The following is a 20,269-nucleotide window of genomic DNA, read 5'->3' as shown; positions in this document are numbered from 1 at the left end:
ATTTTAATTTACTTTTGTCCTTTTGACTATGTATAATAATGTCTTTTAAAACTTACACCTAATTTGTGCAAAAACATTCTTGTTAGCAGAGAGAGGTAAAAGCCAAAAGTTGGTCCTGCTATAATTTGTCAATAGAAGAGTATTCACTCCTTTTAGTCAGCAAATTGTCACATTTTGGTAAACATGAGAAGTCCTTCATTCATTTAAGAATGGGCATTGTAAAGGTAGCTGCAGTGTAAAGTTAACTAAAGAGTTTTGAGGGAGGGTGCTAAGAGAGAATTTATCAAAATATTGGGACATTAGCGCACATTTCACTGATAATTTTGTAATTTCTGTCCTTGACCTTTTATACGTTGCTATGATGTGAAATAATCACATTCTCTCTCCAAATATATCTTCAAAATGAATCAACCTAAAGTTAAATTTTCCCACAGCATCCCACACTGAGGGTCTGGGGATGCTTACACTTAATTCACACTACTTCATGGGGCTTAAATAAATCAGGTGTTAAAAAAAGTCACTTCACGCTCAAAAAACCTCCCATTAGCAGTCTTAGTGCATGTTACGATAGAACATATCAAATACGGCTTTTAGTTGAAGCAGATTAGTCGTTAATTGACAATTATACTCAATTTCCATTCTATTTCCACAATATTCCTGATTTGTGCTAACGTATTTGTGGGTTTAGGTATGACACCAGCAGTTAGGTTATGCTACATCTATTCAGTCTAAAGGCTGTGATTATTCAACGTTTGGACCATTTGACATCTTTTAGAGGTTCACTCATAATTAGCTACTTTTAGAAAATCATTTCTGGTGCTTTCTAACACATTTCCATTCGTCTGATGTTCTGTATGTAAATATAAAATGTGGTGAGTAACTGCTGAGTAACTGTGATCTCCAAAGTTAACACAAACATTGGAATAATAAGAATTGGGAGGAAATGTTCTAAGTAAAAGTCTCATTAAACAAAAATAGAACACCAAAACCATAAATCCAATACCCTTCATATATACATGACATGTCAATCTTCTTTAAAAACTGACTCCACATTTTCATTAAGAATTTAGGGGTCTTCACATTATATCTCAATATCTCAGACAGTAACAAAAGAGTTTGGGATTACCACTCTCAGTTTACTTCGACATAGGGTGCATGGAAAAAAAGCTTTTCATGTGTTTTGAATAATTACGTTAATAGAAAAGTTGTACATCATGATCAGAATAAAATGAATATGCATAATGCGTCATATACTTAAGTCAATCTTAAGGTATATGGGCAATATTCAGGATGGTTTGGTATGAAAGCAAATGTGTCCATACAACAAAACACACAGCCATTACAGGCCAAATGAAATACAATTGTGAGCTCAAGTTCTTAAATGCAAAAAAAGAAAAGGGGGAAAAAACTGAAAGAAACAAACACCACCCTAACAACTACCTCCTCCAATTCTTGGAGCATTTCATAAGAAACAACATCAAACAGCAAAAACAAGGTGTGGGAATGTTCACGTCATTTAAAAACAGTTTATTAGTGTCAGTGCTGGAAAAAAAAAGTGTCCTCAGTGGATATTTTGTGATGTGAAAGCTGAATAACAGGACCACCCAATCTTTTCACCAGCCTGCATACAAAAATCAACATTAGGCCCATTCACATATTATGTTCAAAGCTCCCAAGGCCGTTTTGAATAAGAGATATTTATTGGTGGTATATATAGTAAAACAGAAGAGTGGCAAGTAAAAAGTTCAAATAATCCAGTATGTCACTTTCCCATAACCACCAATATTCCAGTGGTTTTCATTATGATCATAACTTGAGTAATAATGTTGATATTAACAGGGGAAAGCTTTCAGGTGGTGGAGCCGACAGAATCAGAGTGAAAGGTGATGTATCCCGAGGATGATGCCGAGGGTGTGCTTACAAAACTGTTAGTGCTTCCTTTACTCTCGGCCTTGCTCAGGTGCTTCTGGTGCCCCCAGTCAGCTCCAGCACCAGCCCGGGCTCCACCGCCTGTCCTGGGCCTGCAGGCAGAGTGCCCTGGAGTCTGCTGGCTGCGCCCAGGTGAGCCCGCTTCACACTGCTGTCTCCCGTCTCGCGGGCGCTCCCGGCAGCCTTTACCAGAGCCGCATGCCCCGGGGCTCTTCTTTTCAGCAGGTCTGTCTGGTTTGGGGGAACCCTCGGGCGAGTTGCCCCGACTACTGCTCCTCTTGTGCTCTGAGAGCCGCCTGAGCGCTTGAGGCTCACGCTCGAAGTCTGTGAGCGGGAAGTGCGGGAGGATGACTATGTGCTGTTCATACACATTGGGGATAAGTGAGATGGTGGATGTGCGCCGCGGGCTCTTCCTGGGGCTCGGCAGCGGCGTCTCATCTATAAAGTTAATCACCTCGTCGCGGCTGAAACACCGCAGCTCGTCCTCGTAGTGTTCCCCGCCACACACCACGCGTGGCAGGTGCTTGAGGGAGTGCATACTGTCCTCAGAGCGTCGCCGCTTGCGGTGCGGGTGATGGTGATGGTGGCTCTCCTCGTGGTAGGAGACCAGGCTGCTCCTGCGCCTCTCGTGGCGCGGCAAGGTGGAGCTGTAGTGGGCACTCACTATCATGTCCTCGGTGGATCCCCATCGGTGAAGGTATGAGGGGATCCGGTCGCTGGTCCACATGTCGGTTTCGTCGTGGGAGTATCTTCTTGTAGGGGGCACCTGGACGCAACACACAGACCAAACCCTTCAGTCGATCAATAACTCTAACATGAATTCACCTATAAAATCTACAGCAACACAGAATCAGTGACACAGTAAATAAGCAACATGTTTTATAACAGTATTATAGATTTAAATACACCTACATTATCAACTATAAAAGGATATTACATGTAGGATTATTCAAGGTTATGTGGCTGTCAATGCCACTGTGATAGTGCACTGCAATATTAGTAATAACACTGATTTGGAGAAGGCCCAATGAACTGCTTTGTGCAAACATTTGGGTTGATGACATATATATATTTTTTTGTTTGTTTTATTTTTACGATGCTATCAATAGAAAACCGTGTTTGTGTAAAATCCTACATGTTGCACATAAGTTGTTTGTCCAAGATGTTATGTTCAATTTTAACTTAACTTAAATAATCCCTCAGACTGTTTGCACTTCAACATTCTAACATACATCAACAGGTTTATAACTGAACTATTATTCACCTCCACTATTTGGAGATGAAAACAGTGAAAGTTGATGGTTCCCTACATGTTATACTCACATGCCATTCTGTTCTGACAACTATGCAAGAGAGAGAGGGTTTGTCAAGGTGACGTCAAGAGCCACAAGATTGATATCAGCCTGCCCCCCTGTGGTGGGTTTTAGTAAATGCAGAGGAATGAGACAGCAGACGATACAGTAGCACTGAGTGTGGTAGGTGGGAGGGTTGAACAGCAGAGGGCAGCACAAGCATTACGATGAATTAAGATGCAGGACAGAATTGGCTAGATGGACAGAGAGACAGAGAGAGAGAGACACACAACAAGCTAATAAAGCCAAAGAGGCTTTATTCTGCAATCAGACCACTTGAGAAGTGCCATAGCAATTCTCAAATGGAGGTGCTACTGGTGATGATTTGAAGGGTTGATTCATGGTCTAATTGGGCCTTAACCCTTATAGCAGCAACAAAAATAGTTTAGCCAGTCTTCCTGTAACTGAAATAAAAAAATGCACCTTCTTTGTTTCACCACCACACATATACAGCAACGAATAACACAGCTAAAGATTACTTCACAATCAAATGAATCTACAGTCATGTGAAGAGGTGTATCGGACACAAAAACAATGGATGAAGTAATGGTTTGGTCTAATGAAGTGACAGCTACTGTATACATCTCTGTTTCAAGGCTTCTTAAAAAGTCAAATTGAATAGCAATCCAATCCTCTAGGAGCACTGGTCTTTGAAGTGTCCATTATAATGTTGGACACCTGGGGTTTTATACTGTACCAATTTAAAAAAAAAAAAACTTTTTTAAAATATTCAATGAGCAAATTATTCAAGTAAATGTGAACTGCTTGGGCTACAGGCTGTACTGAGAAAACTGAAGCCCTTGTTAAGTTGTTTCTGACAAAGATGACACAGTGTTAAGATGCTTTGTAAAAGTTAATATTGTGTGGGTTGCATCAGCTGGTTCTGGAGTTACATCTCCTCACCACAGTCTTCCAGGCCAAGTCCAGCAAGATTTTCATCATCATCACTGCTTTAAATCAATAATTTTCATCAATATTGATCCCATATCTGAGTTCTGGGCCAGAATTTGTAGTTTACAGAGTTAAGTCAGTGTTGGAACCAAAGCAGAAAATAAGCTTTTGATGAATTGCCCTAGAAGGCTGCATGTTAGAACAAGTTTTGGTGTTAATGCAGGCTGAAAAGGAGCATTTCACAGCTCTGCATCTGACTGGGATGGATGCTGTATACAATGGACACAATGCTTTTGGGTAGAACATGAGCAGATGTTTATAGTGCTTTCCTGAAACCTTGAGGGATTCCTGAAATGTAGAAGGTAAGTCAGTTATTAAACTCTTACCCGCTCACAAACTAAAAATGTTTGCATGTGGGTCCATGGCTAGGACAAACTAGTCGATATATAAAGCACATCTAATATGTTGATGGTACTGCCGATGGTCATATTTACCAAACATTAGTCAGCCAGAGTATATTTCTGATTCACGTAAAAAAGAAAAAAATCTGTAGCATATCTGCGAAAGATAGCATAACAAAATGTCTGAAAATTCAAGCAAGATACTGTAAAGGCCCACAAGGCCATTTCACCATGCACATAAGCAATGAAGTGTCATTTAAAAATAGTTCAATTGATCAAGTAAAAGAAATGAAGAAAATCAATAAAATATACCTGCAAATACTGCATTTTATCTTCCTGTTGTTCCCTCAATGGATACCCTTGCGGAACCCCCCTTTCTAAGGTTGAGAACTCATACTTGGCATTACGGTCTACCGTCACGATTTCAGGCGCCGAGCTATAGTCATATGGTCTGTCATATATTAAGTCGGCATGAATTCCTCCATCTTGGCTGTTTTCTGCAAAGTGCAGAAAAGCACGAGCGTCAGGATTAGAGAGCAACGAACTCAATACACAAGACAGACAGACAGACAGAAGAATAGATAAGAGAGACAAGTTCAATTGTTCTCTGATTTGTTGACTTTTCCTACGGGTCTGCTCAGGAATATGGGGTTTAGTTTTAAAAAAATGTTTTGCGACAAAAATCACCAATAATTCAATTTAAATGTATAGTGGGGGGATAAAAAAGCCCCATGTTGGTTCCGAATTTAGACAGAAACCATGTCAAATCGTTGCATAAAGAATCTTTGAAAGTACAGGGTTTACATTGTGAACAACAAAATCATACAATGTCAAGTGTTCTTGGCGTACTGATACCCATCTACCAAGTTTATTTTCCCAATTACTGCATTCATGTTCATTAAAGATCAATTGGAGATGGGTGTAAAATGCTGATCTTGAGGAAAATGTTGGCCAAAAAGATGGAAGATGAAAGAGGCTATTTGCACAGGCAGCTTGGCATGCAAGTCAGTAGCTTTGGAAAAACAGGAAACAATCCTTATACATACAACTGTGATGAGTTATACATGGCAAGCCCTCTGGAAAAAAGCAGAGAACTGGCAGTGTTAATTATCACACAGAATATGGACTGCCCTGTGTTGTTCTATGGCTCCTGCTGGACAATGAGCAGTTATCGGGGAGGGTGTCGAGAGGGAGAGGATCAAAAGGTTTGGTGGGTTAGAAACAGGAGAGAAGGGATTCAGGTCTGGTTGAGTTTAAACAGTGCCAATAGGAAAAAGAAAGACAGATGGTTCATACTGTCATCAGTTTGCATGAATCGTGGAGATCTGGTCACGGACCCAGTCCACGAGCCTTTCTATGATTATCATGTGACCTAATTTTGGGACCAAATTTGTTGAAGTGTCTGTGATTCCTTGGTGAAATGTTTCATTTTCAGCCCCCTTGGATACAATACATTTATATATCTGTGATGAGAGACGCAAATCTTGGACCATCAGATATTTACTTTTTTCATTAAGACTTTTGCATTTCACTATACAGTATTTGCTCTGTAAATCACTATAATCTGACCTGTAGGTGCGAGTCCACATCACATAAATAAATATAAATTAAAACAAACAAACAAAAGGAAAAAAAGATATAAATAAATAATTTCATATCTATTTCAGTTGGTGTTTGCAGAGAAAAAAACTTGTGTGTATCCCTTTGTGACTTGAGGGAAATATGACCATCATAATGACATGAAAGTGCTTTTCAGCTTTACTGAAATCTTTCCAGTTTCACTCTGGATCCTAACAAATAAATGGGGAACCATTTATTTTATCATCCTCTCATGCCAGGACATTCTAGAGGAGGATTGCCCAGTTTAAATGCATTGGAGTGAAAAAGAAAAAAGTGCTGCAAGGTAAATATGTCCTTTGTCCAGCGATATATATATATATTTTTTTTTTGTAATGACATCAATCTCATATCATGGTAAAGTAAAGCATTTTAAAAAGTACACACCACATACAAAAACACAGAAAAATATATTTTGGAATAGAAAGTTATGTTACACAGACACTTGTCACTTCAGTTTCATCTCCTGACAACAAAGGTCGCATAATAGGTCACATGATAACATTTGACCACTGATTTGACACCTCAAACTACAACAGAATATAATGTAAGTAATAATGACCATTAAAAAGAAACTAAATAATATGTATAATTCTTTGAGAAACATGTACAGACAGCAAAAAACATGATTGCTATTGCTAAAAAGGTCTTAACCACTCTGGAATAATTTCACCAAATGTTAGAAATGTCCCCCTAAATAAATGTAAATGTAATAAATACATTTTGTTACTTTTTTTTGATTGCTTATATATAATTTTGAGTCCTGGCCTAAAGATAGCCCAGGGTAGAAAGGTGTCCAGATTGTCCAAAAAAGGGATAAATACATTCAATAAATCACTTGAAAAAATATACATTTTTTAAAATGACCAATTCACTATTTTGCAATGAAATGTCTAGGTATATAATATATTGGAGTCATCCTGCATCATACCTTAAAGCCAGTTCAGATCAAAGCTAAGATGAATGAGACTAACACAGACGGGTAAATGTTTTCCTAACAATAATTATGTAGCTTCACTATTTCTAGTGTCTTGTTTAGCTTGTAGCTTTATTGATCTGAAAATTGCATAATTTAATATTTAGAACACCAAGCACAGCAGTCACAGAGGGTGAGGATGTGAAGCTGCTCCAGAGTCAAGGAGCAATCTAAACCTGCACCATGAGGTAGAAACCAGGAATATATAATCTTCCTTCAATTTCATGGATTTCTAATCTCTGTTGCCAGAGCAACGTTGACATTTCATATGGAGATAGACTTATGATAAACATGTGATTCTTGGCAACAGATGAGCAGTTACTGAGCCAACTGTCACAAGACAAGCCTGTCACTAGCACAAGTGATACTTCACCAAATAAATCTATCATTTGGGAATGAAACGCTGACCCTCTGTAGACTGGAAAGGCGGCTGGTGACAAGAAAATAGTGTCAAAACATTCAAACTCCCTCAAACAACTTCTCAGCTGTCTAAAGATCAACTCTGTCCAAATATAGCCGTATATCTGCGTAATGTGCTGTACAGAAATGAAAGCTAACATGCATTATGTTCTTGTCACAAGTCTTTGATGTTAACTGGCTTATATGGAGGTCTGGAGGTTACTTTTTCACATTTGTTGTCATGACCACTGGATTCTCAGTCAGACAGACATTGGTATTGTGAATTACATTATGTCTCAGTTGCTAATGCACAAATGCGATGCAAATTAACTTCTGAGGACTGTGAATCACAGAGGTGCCACCATACTGGACCTCAAGGGCCAGAGGTGGAGCTCTCTATCAAACATCAGGCTATAAACTAGAGATTTTTTAGCTCAATACTAACCTCTGTTTCCTTGCTGCAGTATTGCTGCCCTCAATTTCCCAAGTACAACTACTCCCTAGGCTAAGAGACAAAACTATTCAGGTTGATAAATGACATTTGTCAGTGTAATTCCTATGGCCAAAGACAGTGCAGAACACTTCTCAACAACAACGGCTCTCTGTGAACTCAGAGTCATGCCGAACCTTTAACTGGCTCTTGGATTTTCAAGCAAATTATCTGCAACTTCACTTCAAAGTGTCTATTAATTTGAAACACTGCAAAAATATACCATATTATCTTTAGAACCACTATTGCCAATTCAGTTTGTGAATGCCCATAGATAGCATTTAACAGCACAAACTCTACTCTTTATAGCTTTTACTTGTCCACACTGACTGAGCTGTCTTAGGACATAGGGATCATCCATATTCACATCATCAGGTGAAGAGGAGGGGGAAAAGGAGGCAGGACAGGAGGAAGACGCCTAACAGTGGCTTACCCTCATCTACGTCGTCGTTGGACATGATGGCAACACACTTCTCCCACACCATGCGGATGTCAGCCCGATAGCGGTCACAAGCCCAGAGGAACATGGGCAGCAGGATGGACTGGGCGATGGAGCACCACAGCACACACAACACCATCCAGTTGTAGGATCGGTCAAACTTCAGACTAGCAAAGCTCACCACCTGTTCGGGGTCAGCAAAGGGTTATAAGAAACATCATCAGCTGGTATGCTGTGTGGCGAGGTCCAGGACTGCTTACTATGTTAAATTAAAGTCTCATTAAAAATCCATTCAGCGATATTCTGACACTGATAATGAGATGTATCGGGTGGACAGGTCAGTAGACAGTATTACAAAGCTTCTACTTGTTTAATCTGGAGCACACTGACTAATGCTCTAAGACAGGACTCATATGTTTACTGCAGCACTGCTTTCCAGACTGTTTTGTTTAAATGTTAGCAAAAAATAAATCTTGTCAACATGTCAAAAGACTGAATTGAAGTGGATAGTCTTATTCTATTTTAAAGGATCATGTTATCTAAGTAATGACTCTAATGATGACTCCCCAGAGACTGCTGCACTGGAAACCCAAATGAATGAATTAGAGCTCATAATAAGCTTAATTATCAATTGTTAAAATGAATGATCAATAAAACAAAACCCTATTCAGACATCCAAATAATAATGTACTATCAGACAGTGGTGACTTGAGTGGGAATTACATGTATTCTACAAGATCACCAGACAGTATCATTGATTAGGTTAAATAAGCAAAGTGAGTGAGTGAGTTCATCACTTAGGCCATTAAATGGGGTACTACCATGTTCCTGGTCTCAACAGCAACAGGCAAATGTAACAGCTCACACTTATTTACGTATTCAGGGCGTCAAATAACTTTTCCAAGTCACTCAATTCAAATAGGGTTAGGGTTAGGAACTAACAGAATTAGACTTCCACAGACAAATGAGCTGCCGTAGAAATTATTTTAGTTTAGATCGAGCCTCATCCAGATGACAGAACCTGTATTAGAGAACCTATTCTGAACTTTACGTGTTGTTGTTGTTGTTGTTGTTGGCCTAAATTCTAACATCACATCATGACATTGTGTCATCCCTAACACTGCACGCTCTGTTTTCTAATATTCAAGCTATAGAGGCAGGCACCCAGCACAAGGTGGCTGTGAGTCCACTGAGAGTACAAAATACTAAGCATATATTAGTAAATGTGACTATGTAAAGGCAAGAGCTCTGGCATTAACCAATTTGTTTTCTTTACCAATGTATCTGTTCTACAAGCAGCCTACACTGTTGCAACATACAGTATACACAGGACAAATACAACGGCCACTGTCATCGCTCGTACTAGTGCTGTGACTAATGGATTGTTTTCTTTATCAATGTATCCGTTTATCATTTTGTTCAGTTAATCATTTAGTCTAAAAAAATGTCAGAAAATAGTAAAAAAACAACATCACATGAAAAACAGCACATCCTCACATTACAGAAGCTAGCATACAGGAAAAGACTTACAAAACAGCTTACAAATATTTTCCGTCAATTGACTAAGCCCTTACTTGTACTGCCTTGTACTTCAAAGTAAGCCACGTTCAAAGTATGATCAAATTTAATGCAAGTATATTCATATCATGACTGAGCTCCAACACAGATGTTAGTTACCGTCCGATGAATCCTATACAGCATATAGACAGACCCCCAATCAAAATATACAGCATGAACCAAATATGAGGAATTTTATGTTTTACATTGAGTATCTAAAAGCAAATCCATGTCCCATTCATAGAGTTCAGGGAATAGTGGTGAAATACAACAAGAACGGAGCTGGAAGCTTTATGTACAGGTTGCCACTGTGTGAACACATGAGAAATAATGCATTTATTGGTTTTTGTGTTTTACAACATTTACCATAAATTCCGATGCATTCAGGACACTCATTGGATTTTGAATGAAAGAAGTTGCATCTAATTATGTTATTCCATCATTTCAACATCTGCATTCAGCCACTGAACTGCTCCTGAGCGTAAGGAAAGGTGACCTTGTTTTGGGCACTCATTTTTACAACAAGCATTAGAGCTAATATGGGTTACCACAGTGAAGCGACAGAGTGCATTATCTGATCATCAAAGTGGACAGGTTCACTGTCAATCCTCACTGCTAATGCATCGGGCCAAGACACTGATGAGATTGATTAACTCAAACTCATTATCTCGGGGCGTCACCTCCTCTGGTCGGTCCTACCTTTAACTCAAGCACCAGACAGCAGCTGCAGCAGCATCATGAAGTTATGAAGTCTCAGACTGATATTGATCTTGTTTGTCTACTGAGCTGACCCAATCTAAAAACTGCCAGGCAAACGAAGGACAGTGAAGACAACAAAAGACATTGTGAGTAAACACAGATTTTCAGATCGCCTGCTGATTTTTTTACACACAACAACATAAGCGTTAAAACGCTAATTCTGGCATCCGAAAATGTCGTACCGCATTAAGGCATTATGATTCTGGAAAAACTAGGTTGTGATGCTGTTACAGTTAATGTATTTTCTTTAGAAAGCTTATGAGTGGTGGCGTTCTTATCAGTGTACCACAGTGTGTTTTAAACTCAATATAAACTCTTACAGACGCTAAATGAATAACAGGATCTGATTAGCAAAGTGACATCACCACTACTGTACACCACTAATAGTCATATAATGATAATAATGAATGCAATTTCTCAGATAAACAAATATATGGTGGCCACTGTTTTTAAAGATGACAACTCATCAACAGCTTTCACTTTCAAATATGAATGTTGGGAGAAGTATAAGAAGTATATTAAATCACTGGCCTGTTCTTCAGTATATGCTCATGTGAATAATTCTATTTTTGTTTTGTTTTTTTAGCATCAATAATGGTTTTTATTCTGTTCTGTTCATATATCTGTTCCTCAGTATTTTTCTGTGTAACACCAAATTTGTATGTGTGTTGCAGCTCTCCATGCATTTAAATAGCTCATTACATGAGGTCATAAAGATGCCTAACAGGCCTTTTGTTGTTTCTGTCACTGCACTGGAAATCTGATCTTTCATCAGTACTATACTACTCTCTCTGTTGTATTGTTATGCACACGCATACAGAAACACAATAGGATGTTGTTGTAAAAGTAATACACCGCTGTCTTTTCAAATCAACCTCCAGCTTATGAAGCCACAAGCATGCAGCTTCACCTCTGATCCTGAACTCAAAAATCTCAGTATAGAGGCTTGATGTTGTTAAACCTTACAAGTAAAAACATGACACACACTCTGATTAAGCAGCACTCAATAACAGCAGAGATGCTATACAAAGAAATGGTGGCATTTCTACTATTCATATTTCATCTTATTCATAAAAAGCATTTCCCAGAGTTCTGATTCTTTTTGAACAACAAAGAGCAGCTGTGTTGCCTAAAGACCTGTGAGCTCATCAGTGCTGAGTAATTGCTCTTACCAGCGAGGGTTTAATAATGGGGAGTTCATTCAGCCTCTATACCTTTATTCACATTCCTTTTATGGTGCAAACTCGGACGTGCCACCATCTCAGCGAGGATGCTACATGTTTCTTGTTGTAGAGCAAGAGCTTATTTTAGGCAAACCAGTATTTTGCAATGAGTAAAATATGTCTTTTTTGAGGATGACAACATTGGTAACATATAGAAACACTGAAGTGTCTGGTCGAAGCAAAAACATGCAAACAGCAATTCATCTGTCAGCTTAAAAGAGAGGGATACTTGGTAGAGCTCAGCTCTTGGTGGGAAGATATTGACAAATAGCAGAAAACAGAAAGCATGACTTTAAGGCCTAATTTAAGATCACTTTAAAAGGTCACGACCTGCATGTGTTATTGCGTCCTCATTTACATTTTTTCTTGGAGAGAAAATCAGGAACATATGGCATGATATTGGATATTACAGTTATGGATATTTAGAATAAATGATTTATTCTTCTGTGTAGCTTTGAAGCAGTATAATGTTGTGGTGCAGTATATATCAGTACAGCAATATCATTATCACTAAAATGGCCACATTCCTTGTGATTGGTTCTCACAATATCAGGATGTGAGGTGTTTCTGTCATTGCTGGAATTGAAGCAAACAACGCCAGCCGTGCAATTCAGAACACTAAAGCATATTTCTTCTGTGATTATGTGGAAAAGTACTAGTTATCTTGCATTTCAGCATTAAAGGCTTGTGCAGATAGCGATGCTTCGTGCATTAGTTTCTGTTTGGCTTGCCTCTGGCGTACAACACTTAATTAAAAAAGGGTTGTCTAATGTAAAAATGGCTACTAACAGATGGCTTGTACAAATGATAACAGAACTGAGGCAATGTATTATATATAAACTGACGCTGAGGCACTTTGATACACATAATGTTCTCCCACTTAGAAATAATAGAGTGATACCATATACAAGTCAAATCACATTTAGCAAAACATCTACTACTAAAATAGACACTTGCAATTAAAGAGTCGAGACTGTGATCCACATGGTTTAAACATGAGCAGAGGAAATGATGATTTAACACAAACAAAGACTGTCAAAGTACGTCTCCTTATGGAAAAAAGCTACTACTATGGTGACTTGCTTTCAAGATGACAGGATGGGTGGTTTTGGCTGCATCCCACGCAATAAGCCTTGAGCTTTCTACAGGCTCTCAAGTCTGCAAAGAAAACCAATGAATTGACTTGTTAAAACATTAATGAGAACCTGAGGGTGGAATTTGCAAACCAAATGGCGACACACTGAAACAGAGCTCGCTCCTTCACTCACTGATAATGCACTTGAAGGGATCAGTTTCTCTAGGTAAGTAGAGGGACGTTAGACACCGTTCTTAAAGCCTGGAGTTCCCTAAAAGACAACAGAGGGAAGATGATTCCAGTGCTGAACTGTAACCTGTACCTGGGACAGCCGGGCCGGTTCTGTGACCTATACACATTATGTCACAGGCCAGATAAATGAGACCGTTGGACATTTTTCAAATTATGCTGGCCAACATATTCTTCTTTTTATTATTATTGTTGCTTTATTATTGTTAATAATACACTTACCCCTTCTCCAATAGACAAACACTACAGACTATATATAAAGACACATACACACACCAGCCATACACACTGAGCCTGACCTACTTACAGCCCCAGATGAGCAGAAACATTTAAGTTCCTGTAAATAATAAAACAGTACGGTATGCTTACACAAGCTACAATGGATAAACTCCACCCCCCACCCTTTTTTTTCCCCCAAATTTCAACCAAACTAATATGAAAATACTGTACATTTAAGTTTTTTTTTATCTGGAACAATTATAATAATGTTCTTTCCAGTATTTTATATTTGTTTATATAGTAATGTATTTGTGTTGTGAATGTTCGACCCCCTCCCCTCTGGCAGGAGGCTGCGGTCCATCAGGACCAAAACCTCCCGCCACAAAAACAGTTTCTTCCCCTCTGCAGTCAACCTGACAAACTCTCACTGACTGGTCACTGCACTGTTGTTATTTATCTTATCTTATTTTTATTTTTATTCTTATTCTTATTTTAGCTTTTATATTCTACTTATTTGTTATCAAAACAATAGCACCTTCAGACCACAGCAAATTCCTTGTAATGTATGTTACTTGGCAATAAACAGTTTCTGATTCTGATTCTGATTCTGATTCATTTATATTTTTCTGCATAAAACGAAACAAGCAAGGAGATTTGTTTCTTGCAGCAGTCTTTGGATTAGGAAATATAGTTTCAACTTTGGAACAAGTGAACACATTTTTTATTGTGCAGTAGACAAAATATATTTTTGATCCAAAAGGCTCTTTGAGAGTCCTGGAAATACCTCCAAACCAGTGGACAGTGTTGTTGAATAACCTTCTGGGTTTTTGAAAGATCTCTAGGGATTAGTGTTTTACACAAACAGATGCTTAGCTCTGTAAACCAAATGTCACGATGTCACTATAAGACATGAGAGGCACGATCTTGGGCTACATGAACTCTAGAAATTTTACAAAACACTGACAAATGCCTGAAAGCATAGTCACTCACTCATCAGTCTACCACCCGATCCAGAAGTTTGACACCTGCATCTGAAGTTAGCCGATATGACTGAGCCCATTGTAATACACAAAATGCCTTCGTTTGCAAGTCAGCCAGACCTTTTAACTTGTTGGTTCTTCGACCAGCTCCGTCATTAACTGCAATCATGTTTATGCAGTGAACTCACCAGTATGGGGAAGCCAGTCAGGAAGTCATAGATGAAGACAATCCCACTGATCAGGTAGGTGATCTGCAGTGACGTCTTGAGAGGCTCCGATCCATCGATGGATGATCTGCGCTTCCCCTGGGCGTCCTCCACCACTATGGTGGGGACGTTGAACTTGTTCTTGTCGGCGTTGTGGCCCGCCTGTATGGAGAAGGTCTGGAAGAGAGCGATGCCGATGCAAATCACACCCATGGCCACACTACCACCAATCAGCAGCAGAAAGCACACACCGAAGCCCAGACCAATCTCCGTCACAATGAATCGGCAGTCAGAGGTGTAGAAACGGTCAATGGTGTCGTGCCAGCCAACTGCAGGCAGCGTGGACAGAATGAAGGAGACCATCCAGATGCCCATCACTGTGTGCACCGCCTGCTTCTTGGTGTTACTCAACCTGGAAACAGAACCACAGATTTTTAGCATAAAGTAAGTCGACAGCACCTTGAGTGTCACCAACTCACACCACACACCTATGTGTGAACTCAATGTGTAGCACGAAATAATTCAAACAGGCACTAATGAGACGTCTGACAGTACAGTTATATTTTATATGGAGGAGACTGATGGTGAAGAAATACGTCTGACGGAAAGAACCTTTGTAAAGCTACAGCACACCTATGCTATGGCGAAATGCGGTAAATTCCACAAAATGGCAGATCTATGGGACATAAGACTGAAGAAAGCACGATACCACACAGTCATCGCTTAGATAAACTGAAGTTGAATGGAGGGAAATTGATGCTTTGCTGATGGCAAAAGATTGCTTTTCACGTCCCTCGGTCTATTTGTCATCTAGGTCTATTTCAGCGCGACGGGATTTCTATTTCCTCTCACCTCCAAGTAATTGTTACAGTCGAGCAATTTGCTGAATGTGTTTGTGTCCTCTGGCGGTGTGGCACTTTTCAAGGTTTGCAACAGCATACGTATATCTAAAAATATGGCAGGCAGTTACTGGTGTGTTCTCATATCCAAAACTTGATGAAAGACTGTACTATCCTGCCAAACCTAAAGTAGTGCTGAGCTGTTCAAGGCATCAGCCACAAATGACACACAGAGACAAATCCTTTTTTAGCTTGTAGAATCTACATCCAGTCTATTACGTTTGAAACTTTTTTAATGTTATTGTCATTTCAAGCCAGCATCTATAAATTGGCCTCTTTTAAAAGTGGATATGATAACAAGGGGTGTGTAGACAGAATGCTACAGTTTACATAATGTACTTCTCCCGCTTCATTTGTGTTGGGAAGGAATACAGTAAATTCTCTGTTAAGTGTCAGTTGTCCAGGAGCAGTTTTGGCAGGAAACCTAATCTGTCTCCCTAAAGAGAGCCAGAGCACATGTCGCCTATCCTCTTCTTCCTCTCATTAAAATCCTCTGGAGGAGCACTGGCTAGATATAGAACTTATCCCCTCACATACAAAATGAGTGAAAAATATAGTTAAAAATATTTGTAACAAGTAATCCTTTAGCTTCCGTGGGCTGACACAATATGAGTGGCACAGAGGGGGCAGCAGTAGCCTCTATCTTTGCACTATGGCTTTGTGCAAAGACAAGTAGGTCTTGTTGTCACTGTGAGTAATTATGCTAGCCTTTCCTGAATGTGCCTGGGGTACATATGATGGGGAGGTTGCGTCACCAAGCTGCTTGAATCTATTATCAGAGAGAGAGAGAGAGCATTGCGAGGGGGAAAAGCTCCTAAAAGATAGTGAGCGCAGGGTGATGAGAACAGCCGCCGAAGTACAAGGTTGGAATTCATGATTCAGGCCTTTGGTGTGTGTTAATATCAGAGACAAGGCAGCCATGCTACCTCAGCGGGGCAAACATGGAGCGATTTAAATGAAAGATGAACAGCAATTACACGGTGCATCGCCTGAGCTATCACTCCACCATATCGTTGTTAAAAGTGACTTGAAAACAAGAAGAGGAGGTGCTGAGTGGAAAGCCAATGATGAGAGAGAATATAGTCAGATGAGTGAGACAACAGACCAGGGTGATAAAAGCATTTGTGTAAAGCTTAATATCTCTGTGTGGGCATCAGCCAATAATGACAGCTGCACAAGCAATATAGATAGCAACATTGAGCATAGATTTAAAAGGAAGTTTGCATATCTTATTTGAATGTCTCCTAATCTGCAAAATTGGCCAAGCTGACTGTAGGCTGAGCATCTGCAGGCCTGATGCCACAGGAAGTACAATCACTCTTTGTTTTTCAGCAGGGGAAGGAGAGCGAGGCAACTGAATACTGATCTTCACCACATGTGCCACAGCATCGGTTTCTGCACCATTTCAATAACCCACATGGTAGCTTGTTTGTATTGTGCAAAAATGAATTCGGATTTCATACGTGCTCCGCCTGTATTTTCCACAGTATTTGCTCTAGAAATGCATTCATCTGCAAATGATTGTTCTGTGCCTGATGACCAGAAAATAGCCATGAATAGCAATGTGGCTCAGGAGGTAGAGCGAGTCGTCCACTGATCACACGGCTGGCGGTTCAAAGTGCCCTTGGGCAAGACACTGAACACCAAATTGCTCCCGATGGTCAGGCCAGCACCTTGCCTGGTAGCCTGCTGCCATCGGAGTGCAAGTGTGTATGAATGACAGGCAAATTGTAAAGCGCTTTGGATAAAAGCGTTATACAAATGCAGTCCATTTACCATTAACATTTACCAAAGACCTCTGAGGTGTGCTTCAGGGTGACCTTAAACTGCAAATTACAAACTAGCATATTGATTGGGATGTGTACGTGATCAATATGCTTTTAGGTTTGTTACTGTATATCTATCAATATCATGTATCATTACAGATAAAATTACCATGCTTAAATCAAAGACATCATAAAGCAAAACCATAGTTTGAGTATAAAAATGTAGAAAAATCAAAGCAATCCAAATAGATTTATGCTCCTTCATGATAATGATGTAAGATAAATGCAAACATAACAGAATTATTTTGTCATTAAATGTGTTTGTAAAAGTGTCATTTTCAAATCAAACAGTAGACAAAAGCACTGGCTCGTATGAGGAAAAAATAATGGCTGCTTCTTAATAATCATCATCAGAACAGGTAATGTTAAAGCAGCGCTTGTGCATCCCTGAACACAAACAGAAATAGCGTGTTTCAAAGGAAGCAGCGATGTTGCTCAGAACATCTGATTACGTGTGAACAGCAGATGTCTTGGGAGTCTAACGAGACCAAAATGGTGTTACTGCAGCAGGGTGCTCAACTGCTAATGTGAGGTGAACCTGATCGTTATTATTCAGTGTTACTTAGTAATATCACTTGTTGTGAGGAGCCAAATGAAGCAAGAGCTGACAGATGCTCGGTCTAGAGGGCTTTACATGGTGTTACCCCAAATAACTGCAACCAGCAGATGTGTTGGCAGGAGAGAGATTTCACCTGATGCAGAGCATCGGCCTCAAAAACTGAGGTAAACAGGCTGACAAGTGACACTAATCTAAACAGCGTCCCCGTCCCATCTGAGGGATCTGCTCAGAAATGCAGCGAGGGGCCCAAAATTTGCAGCTTAAATGCCAGAATGTTGTCTTTCGAGGTGGCTTTGGCAGATGTTGCGTTTATGGAAAGCCTTGCAGGAGATTTTTTTACAAATTCTACTGCTAAGAATTTTAGAAAAATGGATGGTTGAATGTAAAAAAGGCAAAGTTCTGTAACCTGATCAGAATCTACAAAACGTTGTTTCATTTTCAGTACATCTGTACATCTTACAGTATCTAGTTTAGTAAAACCCAGATTGATGTTGCTTTACTTACATACGTACAGAATATACTGCATGTAGAAATGTGTGCGATGGAATGTGCCGACATATCTTAAAAGGGTTGGTTCCCCTTAAATTACAAATAAATCATATTTTCCCACTTTCCTCTAGTGGTTGGTAGCCATGGAGATAATCCACAGAACACACTTTCAACAGTTTTCATGCCAACTATTTCTTCACAAGAAAGTAGTTCCTATAAAAAATGTTTGCAGTGAGGTCTTTGGATTATCCAGAGTAACCAGGACATTGTTTCTGGAAAGAAAAGTTGCTGTAGCATTTTTAAAATGTCTTTTTTGATGCTATGGGTACCACAAACAAAAGAAGTCTAAAAAAAACGTGATTATAGGAAAAGTCTCTCTCAATCTTTAGTGGAAAGGACATCATAACTCCAGGCTAGATACTACAAGGCAAACGTTTGTAATTTGGGTGAAATTACCCTTTGAAAATGGCGTCACCTAAATTAAAAGTGTAATCTGAACAGGCAAAAACAGAACTTTTTTTAACAACAGACTCATGTGTCTTACCTGTAGTTTACAGGCCAGCGTACCATCCACATGCGGTGATAAGAGAGCGAGGTGACGGAGAAGCAGGTGACCAGTGTGAGAGTGTAGAAGGTGGAGACAAAAACCTTGCACAGACCCTCGTTCCACTCATAGTTGGAGTGCTGACGCCGCAGCGTTATGACACAGTACATGGTGATGGGGATGGCCATGTTGAGGATGTGCGTGCCCGCCAGCGTGCAGATGAGGAACTCCAGCGGTTTCCACTTTTTCTGCTTGGCACTGACGCTGAGGATGCTCCAAGTGTTGGCCAGGATAGACACACCCGAGCAGACCAGCCAAGCCAGCGTGTTGGCGTTGATGACGTCATCCTTCATGGTGGTTACCTCATCCACCATGTTGGAGCAGGGCGGAGCCTGTGGGACTGCAAGGAACTGTTGGCAAGAACAGGTACACGGAAGGAGAAGGAGGAGGTGGTGGTGGTGGTGGTGGTGGGCAGGAGGGGATGCAGGGCGTTGGGCAAAGCAGGCATCCTATCTGGGTGGGCGTGCACTCTCCATGAGATGGGCGCGGCAGGGAAAGGACATGGTAGGGGTGCGACACAGTGGGATGCTAGAGGGAGAGGATGGAAGAGTCGGCCCAGTTCCCTTACAAGCCTGGGGCTGGAGAGGGGGAGAGAGAACAGAGGGAGGCACAGTGATCAGAGACAGAAGCAATGAGGATGTAAAGAAAGTTATATGAGTCAGTACAATTCAAAGTAATCCTTCATCATGCATAATCCCTCATCCCACTGAACTAATAAGGTTATGTTAATCACAGCAACTATTACTGTTAAAACTGAGAGTCGTCTATTTCACGTGGTTAAGACAAAGTAATCAGTCAGCAGGGCTTATTTTAAAAATAGCATAAAGCTGCAGTCATATGCAACTGCTTCACCACAGAGGTGAACGGCTTTAATGGTCACAATTGTGCAGGAAGAAAAAAACTACTAAATGGGGGCATGATGGGAAAACTTTAAATGTGATGCCACTAAAAAATATATATATATATTTTACTGACAAAAAATACAGGAGATGGACAAGAGAGACAATAAAATGCAATCCTATATGATCTTCCTGAAATAAATACCATTTTGTAAAGCTTACAGTTAGTGCTGAAACAATGAGTCAATTCAAATCCACTACTTAATTAAAAAGTCATTTGAACAATCAATT

At 39.9% G+C, this 20,269-nt stretch overlaps 1 protein-coding gene across 1 annotated transcript; it reads right to left on the bottom strand.

Annotated features, from left to right (window-relative positions):
- Positions 1-1,849: 1,849 nt before the first annotated feature.
- LOC139289530 (probable G-protein coupled receptor 153) lies at positions 1,850-19,453 on the bottom strand. Its single transcript, XM_070911146.1, has 5 exons — positions 19,080-19,453; positions 14,745-15,174; positions 8,489-8,678; positions 4,886-5,070; positions 1,850-2,695 (listed from the first exon to the last, which is right to left on the bottom strand). Exons 1-5 carry the CDS (start codon positions 19,451-19,453, stop codon positions 1,850-1,852), a joined length of 2,025 nt encoding a protein of 674 aa, XP_070767247.1.
- Between the last annotated feature and the right edge of the window lie 816 nt (positions 19,454-20,269).

This window comes from Enoplosus armatus, chromosome 8 (assembly GCF_043641665.1).
Source record: "Enoplosus armatus isolate fEnoArm2 chromosome 8, fEnoArm2.hap1, whole genome shotgun sequence".
Lineage (NCBI taxonomy): Eukaryota > Metazoa > Chordata > Actinopteri > Centrarchiformes > Enoplosidae > Enoplosus > Enoplosus armatus.
This window is presented reverse-complemented; position numbering and strand designations above follow the sequence as displayed.

Excerpts from the sequence above, each read along its gene's own strand:
- LOC139289530 (XM_070911146.1), bottom strand. The coding sequence starts at position 19,453 with ATGGTGGATGAGGTAACCACCATGAAGGATGACGTCATCAACGCCAAC. Across the intron at positions 5,071-8,488 it reads CAACGACGACGTAGATGAGG|AAAACAGCCAAGATGGAGGA; the intron begins GTAAGCCACTGT and ends TGCACTTTGCAG. Across the intron at positions 2,696-4,885 it reads ATAAAATGCAGTATTTGCAG|GTGCCCCCTACAAGAAGATA; the intron begins GTATATTTTATT and ends TGTTGCGTCCAG.